The sequence below is a fragment of the Phaethon lepturus genome, unplaced genomic scaffold, assembly GCF_000687285.1.
Source record: "Phaethon lepturus isolate BGI_N335 unplaced genomic scaffold, ASM68728v1 scaffold2542, whole genome shotgun sequence".
Taxonomy (NCBI): domain Eukaryota; kingdom Metazoa; phylum Chordata; class Aves; order Phaethontiformes; family Phaethontidae; genus Phaethon; species Phaethon lepturus.
Window position 1 is genome coordinate 59,303 of NW_010525344.1, and position 19,128 is coordinate 78,430.

Here is a 19,128-nt window from a genome sequence, read left to right on the forward strand (position 1 = left end):
TTAGAAAAAGTCCCCGAAGACCTTTATTTCTTGGGTAATGATAGTACCATAAAAGAAGCTTAGCCTTTCCGCTCCCATGTCAGTGTTAATTTGTGAATAATTGGTAAAAGATCCCAGGATGAATGTACCGGTGATGGATATAGTGTGAAAAGTGAGCTTTTGTTTGTTTGCCTTTAAAATAATTTTTATCTATTTAATGTTTCTATTCCTCACTTAGTAATTGTGCCTGCCATTAAAATCTATCTGTTCCAGGAGCCCCTTCCATGGCTTTACAACTCTTTTCTATCTTAATGACTGGAAAACATACGGCACCCTTAATGTATCGCAGCATGGGAAACACCAGCCAGCACTGGCTCTATTTAATGGCTTCCACAGTGCTTTTTCTTGAAGGATTGATGTTTATTATCTTACTTGCAAAAGAGAATTAAACAGCACAGCTAGACTTAATGAACTGTATTACTTAGCAGTGTTTCTGTTGCTGTTTAACGATTTAAAAATAAATAAATAAATTTCTTGGTCCTTTGCAGTAGCTGGCAAGAAAGCACTGTATGTTCCTTCAGCAGGGTGCTACTTGAGTGGTCATAGTGAACTGGAGATTGCTGTTGCACAGCAGAACTCAGTTGTTTATCTGTTTTCAGCCCAACACGTTTCAAAGTCTGTGAGCATGTAAACTGTGAAACTTGGAGCAGCTGTTTCAAAAAATGTCCCTGATTAGGAGACAGGCTAAGACAGGGTCAGCTGGTGTCCAAGGGCCAAAGCAATTTTTCTGGGTGATGGGGCTGCTCGATAGTTGAGAGGACCACCAGACTGGAAAATGTGTGTGTATTTGCAAGTCTGTGTTGGATTTGATAGTGGCTATTGGGTCAGTTGTCACTCCTTGAAAATATGGCTGAGTTGGTACTTCTGCTAGTCGGTGTTAAGTAGTCCGTAAGAGAACAGATCTTGGCCAACCTGGGTTCAGGCTGTAGTGAATTTTCTGTTGACTTTATGGATGTACCAGCTTTACATGGTAAAGCACTGAGATGTGAAAGAACGCTTAGGTGTCTAGGAGTCCTCTAGAAATGTCACTGATACTTACGTATATGTGTGCATGCACTCTCTAACCCTTAAGGGACTATTTTTCAAGACCGCTTTCTTGTTTAAAAACGATCACTCTTTCAGTAACAAAACCAACTGTTCTCAGTCATCTACTGACTGAAACCTCTGAGAGGTATGTTTCCAACAGTAGATTGATAAAGATAGTATTGAGCATTTGTCTCTTAGAGGCTGCTGGCATCCATCAGATAAAATCAGTTCCGGGAGCAGTTTTCTGTGGTGTGGCTAAGAGTATGTTTGCTCTGCATCATTTACCATCTTGTGCAGATATAGGTCTTGTCCTCCAGCCTGTTTGTGCTTATTGAATTTTGGCACATCCTTTTCATCACAAGTGCCTGTGTAAGTTCAGCCGTACTCCCTTGCAGGCATCTTCTTCAGTTAGACAGCAGTATTTGGGGAGCATTGAGGTAACGTGAAGAAACCTCTGCTCTGTTTAATTTTGTCTTCAGGAATTTCACCCAGAAGTCTTTGACATCCAGGGCCGGATTTGAGACTGTCACCTGTTTGTGTAGCCCTATGTGTTGCTTGAGGCAGACTTCTTGGCCACGGGTCCCACTCTTCACTACCATTTTTCCTTATCTCACATAGCCTTGCTTTGCTTACCTCCCCTCGTCCCTAGAAGGTCAAGCATAGCCTGCTTCCCCCCCATACCTCACATATATGCAATAACAAGTCTTTGTGCTTGCCAGCTTGTGTTGGTCTCTTTTCGTCACAGCTTGAGAACATGTCCCTACCCCCTTTTTTCTTCCTTCTGTCTTCTATAGCTTCAATGAACTTTTTTCCCCCCCGTTGCTGTAGTCACACTGCCTTTGATGAAATCAGCTAGGTCCTTCCCTTCCAGTTTGAGTCAATTCTTAGCTATACTGGTTCTGGCAGTAGTCCTGTCCAATGTTAGTCTTCACATAACCATTATGTCCATGTTTTTGGGGGTCTTTACATGTGTTTCTGTTCCAGGCATATTGTTATCTATGTAACAAAAGCTCATAGTCATCTTAAAAATCAAACTCAGCCTTGCAGTATGCAGATCTCGCATTCAAGTCAGTGGTAATCTAGGCCAAAACTATTCCAGACCTTAAACTGATCTTTGCTGATTTTTAATTTGGCCATCTGTCAAAATTGAGGGGGGTTCCCTGGTAGCTTCTCCTATCTTCTTCTGAAAGACTATTTTACTGTCTTCTAGGTACTCAAATGCCCATGTACAGAGGATTTCAGAACACTATTTGCTTCCTCACATTTTAAAGGGAGGAAATGCAATTTATAGCCATCAAGTGAGGCAGTGCCCGGGGCTGTGTTGAGAGGCAACTGGTGGTGTAAGGAAGGGACTGCCTGCTTTTGTAAACACATGCTGAAGTTTTTGCCTTGCCTTCTCTTTTCTCAGCACAAAGCTTTGAAGTAGTTCTGGGGATGTGCTGTAGGAAGAAGTGTCTGGGAGCCGCATGGGTCTCAAAGTGTGAGTCTAGCATCTGGGTGTCCAGCCACCTGGGCTGACTTGGCGTGGGCTTTAGTCATTGAAGGTTGCTTGAATTGTAACAAACCACAGGGAGAAGGTCTGAAACCAGTGTGTTATATCCAAGCTAATCTAGGAGTAACTGCAGTTGACTGGGTTTTTTATGTCCCCATTTGTTATCTGTGCAGGACTTCTGACCTTAAGCTCTGTCTGATCAGTCAGTGCCAATGAGAACTGAAAGAGAGGGTTGTTGAAGTGTCTCGTTAGGTTAAATTATCTTCAGGAACAAACATGAAGGAGTTTGGTTTCTAAAATCCCCTATGAAAGGATGCAATTCTAGACACTCTAATCCAGCACAGAGTCCATAGGAGACAGTAGTAAATTTGCTCTGTTTTTCAGTGTCTTTAAATCTCAAACCAATTTGCATGCCAGCTTCACAGACTTAGAGGAACATAGATACTGTTCTGTAACCAACTGTTATGACTTGCTCTGTCTGTAATACTTGTTTAGAATAAAGTATTTCTTGTTGGATTTTATTCAGAAAAGCTTTTGCAGTGCAATTTCTAGGCTCTTGCCAGTGGAGCAATCATGTCTGGTTATACTTACGGTAAACTGATGTTCAGAAACCAGGAACCCTTAAAGGATGAAATATCTTCGTGAAACCCACAGTTTATTTTGGTAGGAGATAAGATTGTCATCCTTACCAGTCAGGGTCTGTGCACTGAAAAGTAACAGATATATTTGTCACTGATTTCAGTTTGGACAATTGCAGCTTCTTTATTTCCATCTTGTATGAGATTTCCAGTTTAATTCTCAGTTCTGTGGTAAATAGGAAGTTCTTCAGTAATTCTGCTTTGTCTCCTGAAATGACATGCATGTGGTTATTCACAATTGGTTCCGGACGTCACTGTGATACTTTTTCTTTAAGCAGAAGCTTTCAGTTTTAATGGCTGGATGTTTGCCTCTGGATGTAAATGAGGCAGGGCTGAGAAATATTCTTTCCAAAGTAGATGCCAGCTGAGGAAAGGACTTTGCAGTATTCATAGAGAGAAGAAATCATTGTTCTAGTATTTCTCAGTTTGTACTTGTCTTGCCTATGTGATTTTCTGCAAGGTAATACCTTGTTAAGCAAACAAAGCAATTTAGCGATTGTGGTAAATCAGGCTGATGTCAATAGAAGCAACATCCTTAAAATCCACAGCTGTAAGACTTTCTCCATGGAATTTGGTTTCTAATACCAACTTTAAAATATCCTCATAACTGTGATTCTTGCTGCAGTGATCCTGTTCTTCCTTTTTCAGAACGAGAAGGCTTTGGGGCATTCAGTGAGCCGCTCTAGTAACATCTCAAAGGTATGTTCTTCTATATAACTCAGTCTTTGATAAACTTGGGGATACTGGGATTTCTTTCATTTCAAAACTGGGGTGATAGATGTAACAACGTGACCGGTAGATGCTTCTTATGCCTGTCTGTCATTGATAGTCACTCCTGAAACATTAGAACTCTGGTGTTTTGCAGACTCTCTTTACAGGCCAAGTGAAATGCAAGCTACAGTAGGTTTTCTCTTCCACGCTATCAGTCTCCTTAGCTTGATCGGAGCAAGATAGATGGCAGATGCTTGAGATCTTACCTTGAGGGGAAAAATCACTCCAAAAACATCACTCAAATATGTTCTTTTATACCATAAGCTATCTGAGGTAATGTTCTTTGTAAGATATATATAGCCATGCATCCTGTAATACGTATTGGATATGTGGTTAGACATTATTTTATTGTCACTTCAACACTGAATTATTGTTAGTGCCATGAAATGCATTGTTATCAGGGCATGGCTATGTAAGTATTTTAAAACGTTTGCTGTTACAGGGCCGGATCTTGTAAGGGAAGCATGATGCTCTACCCATTCTAGTCATAGTTCAGTATGGCTGATGGACACATCAAAAGCACAATTGCTTTGTTATGCTATTAGGAAAAAAGTAATGTTATCTTGGACAGAAGATACAATACATACCCTACTCCTACTTCTGCATTCCAAATAAGATTTTTAATTAGCTGGAAGCCTGACACCTTTTTGCTTACACAAGTACAATTGCTTAAAGCCTTCATGCAAGGAAGGCTGTGCTGGTTGACCGGTATTTTTCATGGCGTGCATAAGCCTCAAGCCTGTGTTGCCACAGTTGATGTTGCTGGTAATAGTGACTTTTAATAAGAGACTGAGTCATTATGGCTGTGAAAAGCTTAAGTCCCTTTTTTTCTGTTCTGGCTACTTCAGGATATAGGAAGCTATTCATGCTTATCTCCAGCAGAGGAAACAGTGGCTGCACTTAATTTATAGTTTACATGGGCAGAGACAACTTTCACTTTGGAGCAGGAAGACAAGATTATTGGGTGTCTTAAATAATGAGCAGGGCAACTGTCCAGCGCACAAGGTACTGACCAAGCTGAAGGTGGTGTTATCATGGAGTGATGCGGAATTGTGTTTTGCATTCAGCATCAGAAAATGTGCATTCCCGGAAAGGGTTTTGAAATATATACTATGTGAGTATAACTTCTCATCTGTGCTTTTTAATATGGCACTGTGCCTGTTCCTTCTTACCTTGGCTCTTCTCTTTTTACGGATTCTTAATTGGATTTTCAGGCATTGTTCAGTAGAGATGGTAGTTTTATCATTAAGTGTCATTGTACTTTTCCCAGAGTGTCTGAAATTCGGCACAACAAACCTTTTGACAGCAGCCATTTGGTACCATACAAAGCTGCACAGTTCATTCTTAATTTATCAAGAACTGTTGGTGTGGCAGTGCAGTGGGAAGGACCTTGCACTCTGCCAAAGCTCCCCCCTGGGCGCACTGGCGAGTGAGACATCAATATTTGCATTCATCTTGAAACACTTAAATGTTCACCATGATTGCTGTGTGTTACAAAAGCTAAATTTCTCAAGGGGAGCAAAAGTCAGCTTTGCCAGTTCAATGGGTGAGACTTTTTGGTTGCAAACATGAGCCTCCCAGAGGTATTGATGTTGTTACTGCTCTTCTGTCGCCTCTGTGTCTGATCCATTCTGTGTGCTTACTCCACTCTGGAGATAGCTTCTAACAAGGGCAAGATGTCAAAGTCCCATCCGTGAAATCAGTCCCCTGATTTGCCTCATATATCCAAACATTGCCTTGCACATCCAGGCAGTTCAGTGCTAAGCTGCAACAATTTGTTTTTGCAGTCTACAGGTGGGTTGGCTGTTGCAAGCAATTTATAGCACAAAACAGGAAATATTATAGTAGTGGGATGCTGCGTGGAAGCTTAGGTACATGCAAAATTTTTCATTAGTTCTGAGGTTTTATAGGAAAAGGCCTTTTATTTTTGTTTAGAATAGTATAACAACCTGGCCAATAAGGCAGATTGAATATATGTATAGGAAAAAGTATAGAAATGCTTGGCTGCCTGTACATCCCTTTCTGAAATCCTCAGAGCTTGTTGATATTACACCATTTTAAGAGGAGCTATTTAGCTGAAGTTGAGTTTAATCAATTATATGCTGCGTTTCCAGGTATGTTGGGGGGTGGGTGTGTGTGTACAGAAATAATGATCACACTTCCTGCAAATGACTGTTTCAGCTATTATTTTTCCACCCAAATCTAGCTTACAGCCTAGCACTGCAGCAAATCTGCTACAAATGCTTGGCACTGACACTTGATTCAAAGCCGTTCTGGTGCTGATATGTCATTATGAACCCGCTGTGATTATTACTGTGTATCTTTTCACTCAGTTGCACAGTGCAATATGAGTGGAAAGGATTGAGTCAGAACTCAGCCTCTAGCCAAGAGAGGATGCTGAGTTACTCGATGTGACCAAGGAAAGCAATGCCCTCAGGCCAAAAGTGATCAAGGAGGGAGGCAGACAGATGGTGTCACTGAAAATGAGATCAGCTGGTAGAGGTAGCAGGACCTCTCCAAACATAGACCCCAAGTGTTGGGGCCAGGTAGAGACGTCCATTGGGAGGAATGGGCAAAAAGGATGTTCTCCAAGAAGCAGATGCTAAGAGAGGCTGAAGAGATGCTAGTACATGTGGCCAAGCCAAGAAAAAACAATCACCTGAATACTTGGCTAGGGATGGAGGCCAGAAACAGCAAAAAATAAGTAGGGAATAAGATGTAGGAGGATCTTCATATGGTGCCATTAGTTTTTGTGCAGTCTGTTGCACGCTGGGGGATATGGCATTCCTCCAGGAACTCCTTTGCTTTTTTGGTGTCTGTATTTCAAACACTCCTTTTAAGTCTGCTCCACATGAAGTGTTTGAATTTCTGGAATCTTTTCTATGTTTGTTTTGAAATTAAAAAAATAGTGTTGAAGGCAGGTTGAATTGATTTAGTCATGGGACTTGGACATGGCCCGATTCCCAACTTGCCCTGTTCAAGCACAGTGGTGCTGATGGAAACACCCCCGACTGGCACAGGGGTATACAGCCCAGATCCACATCTCAACTGTTTACCCTAAGCCAGCATTTTTGCCAAGAAGCCACCGTTCGCTGGTAAGTGCCTTCATCATACAAGCCACACAGAGAAATAATTAAGCTTTATAGAGACTTCATCCTCTAAATGTAGATTAAATTGACCCTAAAACACAACTAGTCACTGAGAGTAGCTAAAAAAGGGATTTTCACAGTGATGGTAATTCATGCCCTCTGCTCTTAGATAAAGGAATTGTGCTTACAAGCAGACTAAATGAGGTCACTAACAAAGCTGGTCTGTAAACAGTTATCCTCAAATTAGCTTTAAAGTGTCTGATATGTCCTGAAACTGATGATGTGATGCATGGAAATATCTTCAGGTCATCTGTGTGCTATTCCTGTCATCTGATTGCTCTGCAGGGATGATTTTAGCATAGGGGGGAAGCACTTTGTAGTCTTATTTTCGTGGCCCTCTAAGGGGTAAACTTTGAAAATGCTAATACTGGGATCACAGCAAAGGAATCAAAAGTGCACTCCTTAAAGAATGTAAATGCTTTGTCTTTTCTGAAGGCCTGTACAGTTTTATCTTTTGAGCAGAAGCGCACTGCAAAGTATTACATTATTTTTGGGCTGAATGGCAGCCAGTGCAGATGCAAAGTGGTAGCCTAAGCTTGCTATGAAATTTAAAATCCATTTAGGCTGTTCATCAGCTTGGAACAGATTTGGAAAAGCATATGAATACACACATCCACTGTTGCCTGAAGCTTTGATGGATTCAGTGAGCATTCGTCTGTAGAAAAGCAGTCCAAGTTTTTCAGCTGCAGAGCTTAGCTATCCTGTAGTCTATCAGATGACCAAGGCTTACTGAAAAGAACTGCAGCTCGGAGGTGTTCTGTTCAGGTACATGAGCCTCGGGGTACGGAAAGACAAGTTGCTTAAAAAAATAATTAAAAAAAAATCTTCTACTGAACTAGTGGGGAAAGGAAAAGACAGGAAAAATTGTATAGTGTGAAGATGAAGGTACATGCTTTTCCTCATCCACAAGAGCAAGTAATCTCATGCTGGGGCACAGTGTGGTCATGTTCATAAGGAGTGTGATGGTGTCCCTGTGCTGTGATAAATCCCCTCTCCTGGGGCTGGATTCTTACTTCGTATAGGTATGAGGGCACTCTGTGAAGGAGGAACCTTCAGGAGTTTTCTTTCCTGTTTTGTTTCCTCAGTCCATTCAAGGTACTTTGAGGAAGATTTTAAAGTCAAAGGGCTATTTTTTTTTTCCCTTCTTCTCCCTGCAGAACCTGTGTAGTTGTTACTGGGTTTAGTCAACACTAATCCTGTGCTGTAGGCAGGCTGAATTAACGCTTGGGGGGATTTTGAAGGGATAGATAGCCTCATTTCTCTAGTGTCTTTGGCTCTGGTATCTCTAGAGAAAGTTCCTGCCAGAACCCTCCTTTAGATTTCTTTAGGAAGAATGAGGGGAAGCTGACTTCATCTTTGCTCCTAGTTTCAAGGCATAATTTTAATTATAGTCATATACATTATAAAGTATGGAACAAAGTTCTTCCAGCTGCTGACTGCTGGTTCCTATCGAATTGTTGCCAAATTATATGGTGGAGTTGATCATCCTGAAAATTTCAGATGCCTCTTGCCCCCATCTCCCCCCCCCCTTTTTTTAACCAGTCTCCATTCTAATAATGCATCTTATACCAGCTAAAGATGCTTGATTTTAATATGCACTGGGAGTCAAAATGGCACAAGTCTGGTAGGGAGAATTTAATGGAGAAGACCAGAAGCCACTGATGTTTGATCCTGCCGCTGTGGTATTTAGGAAAAACTTTGAAACACAGCCTGTCAGCAGGGCTGTCTGCCCTTTGCAACATCCAGTCTGTCCGCAGGTGGTCTGTTCTGGCTCTGTCAAGTGTCAGGTTAGTACGCTCAGCACGACTGGCTGGTCTCCTTGCACTGCTGCCTGGGTGTGCTGGTTCCGCTGCAGCCCGCCCTTGGCATGCCTGCGCTGAAATGACCGTGTCTGTTCCACAGATGAGCGTTAGAGACCTCATAGCTGCAGCGCGCTTCGGCGAGAGCCCCTCAGCCATCGTGTACATGGAATACAGCCCTTGCTGAAAGCATGAAAACACAAATATGTTGCATCCTGGTGGATGGCTGGAGCCAAGCAATTGTATTTGCTGTGCAGTGGCTCCAGAGAAATGATGGTTGTGTCCCTTGGGTTTAATTGAGACCTCCCTGCCTGTGTTCAGCCCAGGCTCAGGACTTCTCAGCAGAACTGAACTTTGCCACTGTGGATGAGACGAGCCAGGGCTGCCCCGTCAAAGGGAGGGGAGGTGATTCCCTGGGTATTTTCATCCTTTCCCTGTCTGAAGATTAGCCAGGTTAGCTATGGAGTGCCTTGCAGTAGCACTTGGTGCCTTTTTTCACAGGGCTTCCACCACTGTAGTTCTCTTTCCCAGATCACTGTCTGTATCTAGGTCCTGCCAGAGGAACAGGCATGGGGTGGTTGATCTTGGTTTCTGTGGTGTAAACTAAAGAGGGAGCAGAGCCTGGGGCTTTCGCTGCCAATGGAGATGTACTGTGCAAGATAAGCTGCCATGTCCACGTCTAGCAGTAGCTTGCCTTCTTAATACACATTTAAATAGGATCTGTACGAGAGAGATAAAATAGCTCTTTGGCAATAAGTTTTTCCAAAACACAGGGTGTGATAACTGTCCCTCTGATTCTGTCTTTCTCGTGTGCTTCTGCCACATTCGTCATTGTGATGTGTTAATAGCAGGAGAGACAAATCTGATTCCAACAAAACTGCCCGTGGCCCATTGCAGATCACAGCACCGTGATCTCAGTGCTGAAAAAGCATCACAGTGCAGGGGGATTGCTTGGGGCTGGGGGAGTGATTAAAGGTAGTGGGCCTTGATCACTGGTTGTGCCTGGGACAGGACAACTCTGGGGCAGTGGTGGGAGATGTCTCCACTTAGTCAACACCTAGTATGATTAGCTGTGTCTCTTTAATCCCCAGAGGGACTGGTTGTAGTTGGAGTTGGCTCAGTGGAGAAGACGATCACTATGCTCCTGTTGTTCTTACAGGGAAGGGAGGCAGACAGAAACTGCTGCAGTGGTCTAGTGGCGCTTGAGACATCTTTTAGCATCAGTCTTTTTGACAGCAGGTGCAGCTACCTTTTAGGATTTTTATTGCTATTTTATTTTGTTTTGTTTTGTTTTATTTTTTAGCCCAGCAGAAGAGCATCGTTTTGAGATGGGTTCATCACAATGTAAAATAAAGGCAAACCCATAATCAAAATGCCAGGTTGAAATTTGGGCTGTGGAGTGTTTGGCTCCTTGCTCTATTGCTAAATTTGTATTTATCTGAAGCTCCTTCTTTTCTCTAGCTGTCTGCCCAAAGGAGAGGTGTACTCCATTATTAAATGTGTATAGTGCTTAGTATGTTAGTTCCAGGTCCTTAGCTGAGACTTCTAAGTGTTTTTGTAGCACAAATAGTAGGGCCACAGTATTGGTCCTATTCACGTGGCACCTAGAAATTATGACATTTTCAGGTGTGGGGGAAAACCTTTCTTTGCTTTCTTCGGACTTCCAATCAGTGGAAGAATTATTCTGGAGTTCAGTTGTTTCTAACTTTTTACCCTCAATGAATAATTTGATAAGATTTTTAGAATGTGACAGGGCCTGTTCTTTAAAATGAGATATAATTGCTAGTACTGATGCACAACACCCAGAGTGCAACAACAGCAACTATACCCAGAAGTGCCATCTCAGATAAGTGGATTATCTTGGCATATACCCATATACCATTGACATGTTCACTATGACTCACTTCAAAGATGACTTTATTTTCCGAAGCAGGGTGATTTTTTTTTTTTGTTTTCAGGTGTGCAGCATGTAGTCACAAGTAGGTAATCAGAAAAGGCCAAGTTCCTTCACCAATAGATCACACTGTTCATGGAGTGGGGGTAGAATGAGAACAACTAGCTATGGCATATACATTACGTATGTACACATATGTACATGTATATACATGCACATATATAAAGAGAGAGAGAGATATATCTTCCTGATGGCAACCCTACAGAGCGCTGTAGGCTTCCAGAGATTGCTGCCTTCAGTCACTGTGATTATCTAAACACCAGTGCAGAAGGCTGCACTGTGACCTCACTGAATTGCATTAGATGGGAATGTCAATACACACAATTAACTAACTATTGACCTTTAGTCCTGAGCTATTTTGGGCAACCCGTCTGGCTGTACAGGGTAACTTGCTAGCACATATCTCCTAGGGCTTGTCGTAGGAGGTGATATTCCTCCATGCAAAGGACATGAAAGTCCACAGAGATTCAGCAGGTGATTCTGGAGTTACCTGGCAAGGCTTAGGCTACTCATCGCATAATGAGCATGGCAGAAACCCCCTATGACAAGGAGTGCTTTAAAGACTACTACTGCTGTCGTCACCATAAATAGCCCATTCAATCGAAGGGGCTGCTGCTGGGACATTAAGAATGGTGTGTGTGCCAGAAGCTACAAAGTGGTGAAGGCTTTGACTGCTTATTTTCCAAGCCTCTTCAGAGCTGAGCCTTGCATGGGAGCAATGTCAGAGCTCCAAGTTAGCCGGATCCACCTCTCTGTTGCATTCACACCATGTTGCCTCTTCTTTGCCCTGTGCTGGCCCAAGGCTGCCAGTGTTTCTTCTTTTCTGTGGCACGTCTCTGCCTGGTAGCTCTGTGTCTGAGTCAGTAAGCCCAGCTGAGCTGTGTGGACTGGCCAGGGTCAGCCATGTGTACCTCCGCTTCTAGGACTGGCAGAACTTACTTCTCAGGCCCTTTGCAGCCACTTGCATTTTACTATGCTCTTCTCTTGTCAGTGAGTTGTGCCTCACCATTAGAGGCTCATTGCTCTAACCAACTCTTGTTCCTCTGGCAGCTGAAGCTAGGGAAGTGACTGGCATTAAACAAGATCAGTAAAAGAAGAGGTTAGTTTTACCTCACCTCACTATCCTAATCTGATTGGCAGTGCAGCAGTGTAAATAGTTTAATGAGCAAAAAGCATGGAAGGAAGGGAGGGTGGAGTGAGAGACCGGAGGGTCATTGAACCGTGGCTTTTTGTGGTAGCCACAGGTTACCTTAGCTTAAACCAAGGGTGAGGTGTAACTTCCTCCAGTGTTTTGTTGTTCCACTTGTAGTGCCTTTCCAACTATGTTAACCTCTGTTCATAATTTGGTTGCATTTGCATTATGTCTGAAGATGGAGGAAAGGACCTCCTGTATTGAAGCAGGAAGATAGGAAGAGAAGGAAATGTGCTTGAGATGTGGGGTTTTGCAAGCTGTCCTAACAATGCTGGCATCTAGACACAGAACAGTGAGTTTGAAATGCAAACTAACCCAGCCTTTTGCTTTCCCAAGCAGCGAGACTTTTGACACTGTCTTGGTGCCAGGCAATTGGGTCGAGAAACCAGCAATCATGGTTTCAGAAGGGAAATTTTGGATCATTGAATCTAGTCATCTGCTATTAGACTATCACATCATATACACCACTGTCTTTTTTTTTGAAAGCTTCGTTGCTAAAGTGAAGGAATAGAGAAAGTGGATTCATTATAATCAGGTTACCTTCTGTGATTTGCTCATAACATAAAGACAGATTTATTAATTGATTTATAACTTCAATTCCAACAATATATGACTCTGTTTCCATGGCAGAATGCAACGTGCTGTTTTACTGGTTCAATATTTTGTTTTTAGAAGATTGCTAAATATGTCTTTTTAAATAATTCATTATTTAAGTCTTATTAATTTTCATTTGCATAATTATATCAGCAGATTATTGTGTGTAAGGTCTTTCACTAACTTACCAGTCTTTCTTTAAAAAAGTTACTGCACACACTCTTTTTAAAAGATAGCATTTGAAGTTGGAGATGTACCTGCTTTTAGGGGAGGTTAAACATCAAATACAGAGCAAATTTCCAGGTAATACCTGAATTCACCTCACTGTATGATCAGCATCCTATATCATTAGCATGCGCAAGTGGTGTAAAATGTAGATAACCATAGTTTACAGGATAAAGCCAATAATTGATCTTTAAATCTTTAATTTGTTTTGTCACAGTCATAATATAGTTCAGTTTGCTTTCTGGCCCAGGATTGTTCTCTTGGTTTTTACTCTGTACACATACCTAGCTGGGTAGGATGGGAAGTACGTTAGTGTCTTGCTGTGGATCAAGAGGTGTTTGTTTGAGTCTTGCCCTCGACTCTTGCAGACCCGGCTGTAAATGGATACCTGTTTTTTCAGGCTTGGTGCACCTGGGACATCCCAATATGAGGCTAGGCACATTGCTCTTTTTAGTGCTGTTGGCTAGAGAAACAAAACCTTAACAGATGAGTCCTGTAACACGGAAGATGATAGTTGTATCTGTATTTAGAAAGTAGTGTGTGTGTGTCCTAGTACACCCATCTTCTCTCGCAAGGAGAGAAGAGTATGTTGTGTGACAAGGAACCTTGCTATTTTTATGAGAGCATAAAAGCCTGCGGTGGCCTTGTTTAAATATACCATGGCAACTTTTAATAAACTAAGTATAGAATCGAAGAGACCTGAGACAGGTACAGTGTGTGTGTGTTGCACCACGGCCAGAGATTATCAAAGCAGTGATGACTGAGCTAGCTCTGGCATCTCAAGCTGAAGTACAGGGCTGGGCACACCGTGCTTCTGCGGCAACACAGCTTTCATGACCTGAGATCTCTCCTAGTCTGGCTTTGTGCACTTGCCTGGCCCAGGTCTGTGCTGGCTCTGCTGGTTTTTGTGCAGCCCAGCGTGGTGTTGACAGTTCTGTAGTTCTGCTGATTGCATTGTTCCTTCCTGGGTTTCAGGCTTCGCTTTGCAGATCAAAAAGAGCTGTAAACCTTTGTTTGAATTCTGAAATGCGAGCAGTGTTTTGAAGTGGTGGGTGAGCTGCACAGCCTGTCCGGCAGCTGTGGAACATGGGAGGACCAGGTTTACAGATTCTCTGTTACGAGGTTGTCAGCACAGGTGTCCTCCTCACCAGAATGTCTAGGAAGGGTCGAGACGTTTCCGTCAGTGACCCACAGAACATAGCAGCAGAAAAGGCCTATAATAATAGCCCATCGAGTCCCAACTCCAAGACAATGATCGTTCTTACCAGATTGATTTTAGAGGCTTGTCTATTAAGTGTTAAATATGCCAAGAGCTTAGCTTTATTTTTTTGAGTAAGTTCAGCTGAATTCTTCAGTTATTCTGTTTCTCACTGTGCTCTTGTTGGGTCTTACGAATGTGACTGCTGCCACAGCTCTTCGCCAAGTAGGTGGAAGACCCTGTCAGAGTAAGAGCAGGATGAAAGGCCTCGCGAAGTACGAAGAGTACTTCATGGAATGGTCTGCTCTGGCAGATGGTGTTCATGTGCGTATGCTAGTATGGAAAATAAGTCACCAAATAGTGTCTGAGTTACTGAATTACTGACGGTTCTGTCTTGTGGAGAAAAAAAACCCCAAGCCTCTAATCTCCTGTCATTGGTTATAAGTGGAAGGATTAGCTATTATGTGGCAGCAAAATTCCAACTAGTCTATACACACACCTCCATCTAATTATTCTAATTACTGTAGCATTGCTCATTTCCTGAGCTATTGTTCTGTGCAATGTTTGACAGCTGGCAGGTTCCGCTCCAGAGATGGCTGCATTTGACCTTGGGGGGGAAAATGTTTCTGTTCCGCTTTTTCCAAGGATGAGGCTATGTGACCTCCCTTTTTAGAATTTGACAGTAAAGCCACTTTCTTGCAACTAGCCCTTAAATGTCTGATGTAGAATGATACCTGACTCCTTATGCTGTGTTTAACCCTGAAGGTGATTGCTGTGCATACCAAACTCTTCCGACTTGTGACTTGCTGTTTGTTTGTTCGTTTGTTTTAATGTCACTGCAGGCTGGAAGTCCAACCTCTATCTCTGCCCCTCATAGCTTCTCTCGGAGTTCTGTTACACCATCCAACCAGGACATCTGCAGGTAAAGTGTGTTGTTTGCATGACTACAGTGAAGCTCATGTGAGGTTCACATTAAGAAAAAACTGAAAAACACGTACATGGGGAAGTAAGCGATGTGGGGTTGCCATCTGAAGTGTCCCATTTGTTTGACCCGACTGCTGTCTAACACTGCTTTGTTGAATCCCACTGACTGTTTGGCCCCCCGCTATGTTTGCCATTCCCACACTAGCCGTAATTCTCATTTCTTCACTTTTAATTATATGTGTTCTCTTATGTAATTGTTTTTTACTTTCTGTGCTTTTATTCCACTGTTCTGCATGCAGTTCCAGTGCAGTGTTTTCTGAGTGTTGTCATCACAGTCCAGTGCAGTCTGCTGTTGTCTTGAAAAATCCTCACTGCCAGAGCCCTCTGACACAAGGGGTCACTGTGACAGTAATCTGTCAGGACACGTTACATGCAGCAAAGAGAAACTCCCGTGGGCAGGATCGGGGCCAGGCACTCAGGTCTGCTAAGAGTGTAAAGCCCACCCGCACTCTGAAATTCTCCAAGTCCCTCAATGACGTGGACCAGAAGGCGCAGAGCACCAATGAGTGCTTTGACTATATGGAGCGAACACGCTCGGAAGGCAAATTGACCCCGACTCAAGAGCAGTGTTTAAGGATTAACAAATTTCATCTTAAAGAGAGGAAACCGCTGAATCTCAGGCCTCTTACTTTTAGCAATTCTAAGCACTCCTACATCCCTTCCCTTTCCAACTACTCGAGTGCATCGGGAGGAGCAGAGAACAACAGCGCTGTACATATCCCCTTGCTGGAGGACAAAGTGGACCGTGACACCTCAAGGAGCAAAAAACTGTTGCGTTACCTTTTTTCCTTCTCCCACACCTCCAGCACCAGCAGCCTGCATAAGTTCCACGAACTGGAGAATTATTCCAATCACTTCCAAGCTGAGAAATCCTCCAGCGTGCTGGTGGAAAGCACAGACTTCTGCTCTGATGATATGGGAGATGATGACGTCTTTGAGGACAGCACCTCAGTGAAACTGAAAACAAAAGAGCAGCGGGCGCCGCTCTGTTCAGTTGAGAAGGACAGTGACCTTGACTGCCCTTCCCCCCTCTCAGAAAAATTCCCCCCTCTCTCCCCTGTGTCTACATCGGGGGATACCTGCAGGTTGGTTTACCAGAGAACCACCTACCTTTGAGCCCTCCCGTGTGCGGTGGTGACCGTTCTGCTTTCCCCTGCCTTTGTGCTATTTCTGTCTTTTCCTTCACCCCGTCACCTTGCTTTTTAAATATGTGCGATTTGAGGCATGCAGCCTTCTCTCTGCTGTCCTGCATCCCTCTGGTGCACTTAACAAGGCTACTAAGCAAAAGAATTTCCTTTGGAGTCAAATAAATTCTCTTGCAATTTGTTTCAGGTTTGGGGTTCTGAGATGGTGTTTTTCTCTTATCAGTGCCCAAACTGGGAATATCATGAGAGAATCAGCTATGCATATTAAAGGCCAAGCTGAACATGTCTTAGCTTTTAATGAGCTGTGTTGTCCTGATAGTCGCTGCTAGTTTGGGTCAGAGGATGGGGAGTCAGGAGGCTGTTTGAACATTGCTTCTGAGATCAGGTCAATATAGCTTAAGATTCCCCCCCCCCCCTCTTTTCCTCACAGTTTGTATCCCACCATACTCTTACTTGTAACGGGCTTTCTGGATACCTTAATCAAAAGGGGGATCTCGGTGCTGGGAGTTAGTGGTGGGCCTGTGTGATGTCCACAGTGTAAGGTCCAAAAAGGATGGGTGTCCTTGTTCCAGCTACAGAGGATTAATCGTGCACAGGTGGTGGGAACAGCCAGCTCTGGACTGTCTTCATAGTGACTTGTCTTTAGGTCTGCCCCATCGCAGCTCCAAAATGTGGCTGGGGAGCAGGAGTCACAAAGTACGGGAGCAAATGTCCCATCCCTCTACCTAGCATTTTACTATGCTAATCTTTCTCCTCCTTGACAGCACTTTATGAAACTGGCTTTGTTACTACATGCCAGTATTATTTGATTTCCCCCCCATTACCAGCAAAATCTAGTTCTGTACTGGCTTGTCATCAACAAGACGCTTTTGTAATCCACCCACTCCTTCATTTCCACTTGCCAGCTATCAGCAAGGTCGCAAGAGGCAAGATGCTACACATCAGTAAGAGATTTCAGTAATAGACAGAGATGGCAGCATGCCAGAGTGTACTTCACGTGTGCTTAGTAACTTATATTCATTCCCTGAGCTCCTTACCATCCCACTTTCAATTCATGACCTCTTCCACATGGTTAGGAGGACTTGGTGACATTTGATGCAGCCCAAGGGTTGTGTATAAATGGAAGCTGGAAATCAAATGCCAGCACCTGGTAGTAACACTATATCGGGTGTCCTTGCTGTCTGCACTGTTAGGCTGTGAGGGAAATGGGGAATTTTGCAGAGCTGATCCTTCCTTAGCAGCTCTTGCAAAGTAGGAACTGGATAGCAAAACCATTAGTCTGTTTAGAGTAGGTGTATTTTGGGGAGATTCAGTGCTGTAGCTTTGCAGTGTGGATCTGTCTCTTAGCAATTGGCACTAGAAATAATCACTTCTCTTGTGCAAAATCCAGGCTGTCTAAATTAATTCTTCTTGATACTGGGGTGGAATGTTTCACCATTGGTTTGAGAATTCAGTTTTATCTTCTGTTTCAGATCTTAATCCATGAGTAGCTGTACCTCTCTGCATATTTTGTCTTGGGAAGCGCTGTCTGATCTGTTTAAATGCTATTTTCAGTTAAGTGCTATTGTTCTAGATGAAGCATTGTCATTTCTTACCCTGTTTTTCCTCTTGGATATTGCATTTCTGTCAGGCTCTGTGTGTCCGCCTCATCTGTTGGAAAGCAGCTGTCTAGTTAGCAGTGTGTGTGCTCAGTTATTTTGTGCCTGTGTATGTGCTTGCGCAGCAAGGGAGTTCTTTAGTTTTAGCTCCTCTGTAGAACACGTTCCTTTGATATTGTATGTCTCAGGATCCTCAGTGGATAACCGTGTGTGATCACAGATATTACAGGCCTCTTCCACATCCTTTCTGCTTCCTCTTCTCCTAATGAGCAGCTTTGCTTCTGATTCAGGATATGTCACTGTGAAGGAGATGATGAGAGCCCTTTGATTACCCCCTGTCACTGCACGGGAAGTCTTCATTTTGTGCACCAAGCCTGCCTGCAGCAATGGATCAAGAGCTCAGATACGCGATGCTGTGAACTGTGCAAGTATGAGTTCATCATGGAGACAAAACTGAAGCCTTTGCGAAAGGTAGGCACAAGACCTGCTTCCCCAGGAAAATGCTTTGTTAAACACAGGCCAACTCTGAAGAGAGGCAGTCCTGGCCCATGAGCCTGCAGCACCCTCCACGTATTTATCATGTTTATGTGGCTCCTTAGTAAGTCTGGTCGTTTTTTTGTATAGGTACAAAAGGATTTAAATTAACGCTCAGCCTGGTAAATTCAGTATCAGTGGGATCCAGCTCTGAGAGTTAACTATTGTAGCCCGGCAGCTCTCAGTGTGTAAATGTACATACATATGCACACACACATACATATGTGCCTGCAGCAACCTGATGCTTTTTCTTCACAGTTACATTTTAGAGCTGATGCACAAAGGTATTGGCTCTGCAGTCATCCACGTTTCTTTTAAATACGGAGTTTTGTATTAGTTATCTGCTTTAGTTTGCTGCTTTGAGATCCGCATGGCTTTTTAATTCTGAAAATAGGAGGATTTCAGGTTAAACTTCCTTTAAATCACACTTTCTGAGTGTAATTTGGTTAAAAATTATAGCTTTTTTTCTTTTTAAAGAACAAACCTATTTTAGTGAAAATGTTACACTGTAAGTAGAAGAAGGTTCAGCAATAAACATGTTTTAATTTTTACCTTTTCTTAGACTGTGAATGAGTAGGTTTTAGTACTTCAGGTTGCTAGAACCTGTATTTTTGTTTTATAGAAAAGTTCTTTTCATGAATCTGGTGCTTAAAGTGTAGGTACTTAAATGCTACTTGTATTGTAAGGCCAGTTTTCTGCCTGTATCCCTTTTGTTCTCCCACATCCTCTGGGCTTTCAATTTCAGTTGGTCCGTACCCTCAGGATTTTGAGATGGAAGTCACTGGTATTC

The 19,128-nt window shown here is 43.0% G+C and overlaps 1 protein-coding gene across 1 annotated transcript in view; it reads left to right on the plus strand.

The window, feature by feature from the left end:
* LOC104614220 overlaps nucleotides 1-18,275 on the plus strand; it is a gene marked incomplete at its 3' end in the record, with an annotated part of 66,875 nt that extends 48,600 nt beyond the window's left edge. The window contains exons 2-5 of the mRNA XM_010282704.1: nucleotides 3,844-3,894; nucleotides 14,920-14,999; nucleotides 15,301-16,146; nucleotides 18,095-18,275. Coding sequence (XP_010281006.1) covers nucleotides 3,844-3,894; nucleotides 14,920-14,999; nucleotides 15,301-16,146; nucleotides 18,095-18,275 — 1,158 coding nt within the window. The remainder of the gene's footprint in view (nucleotides 1-3,843; nucleotides 3,895-14,919; nucleotides 15,000-15,300; nucleotides 16,147-18,094) is intronic.
* Nucleotides 18,276-19,128: the final 853 nt, after the last annotated feature.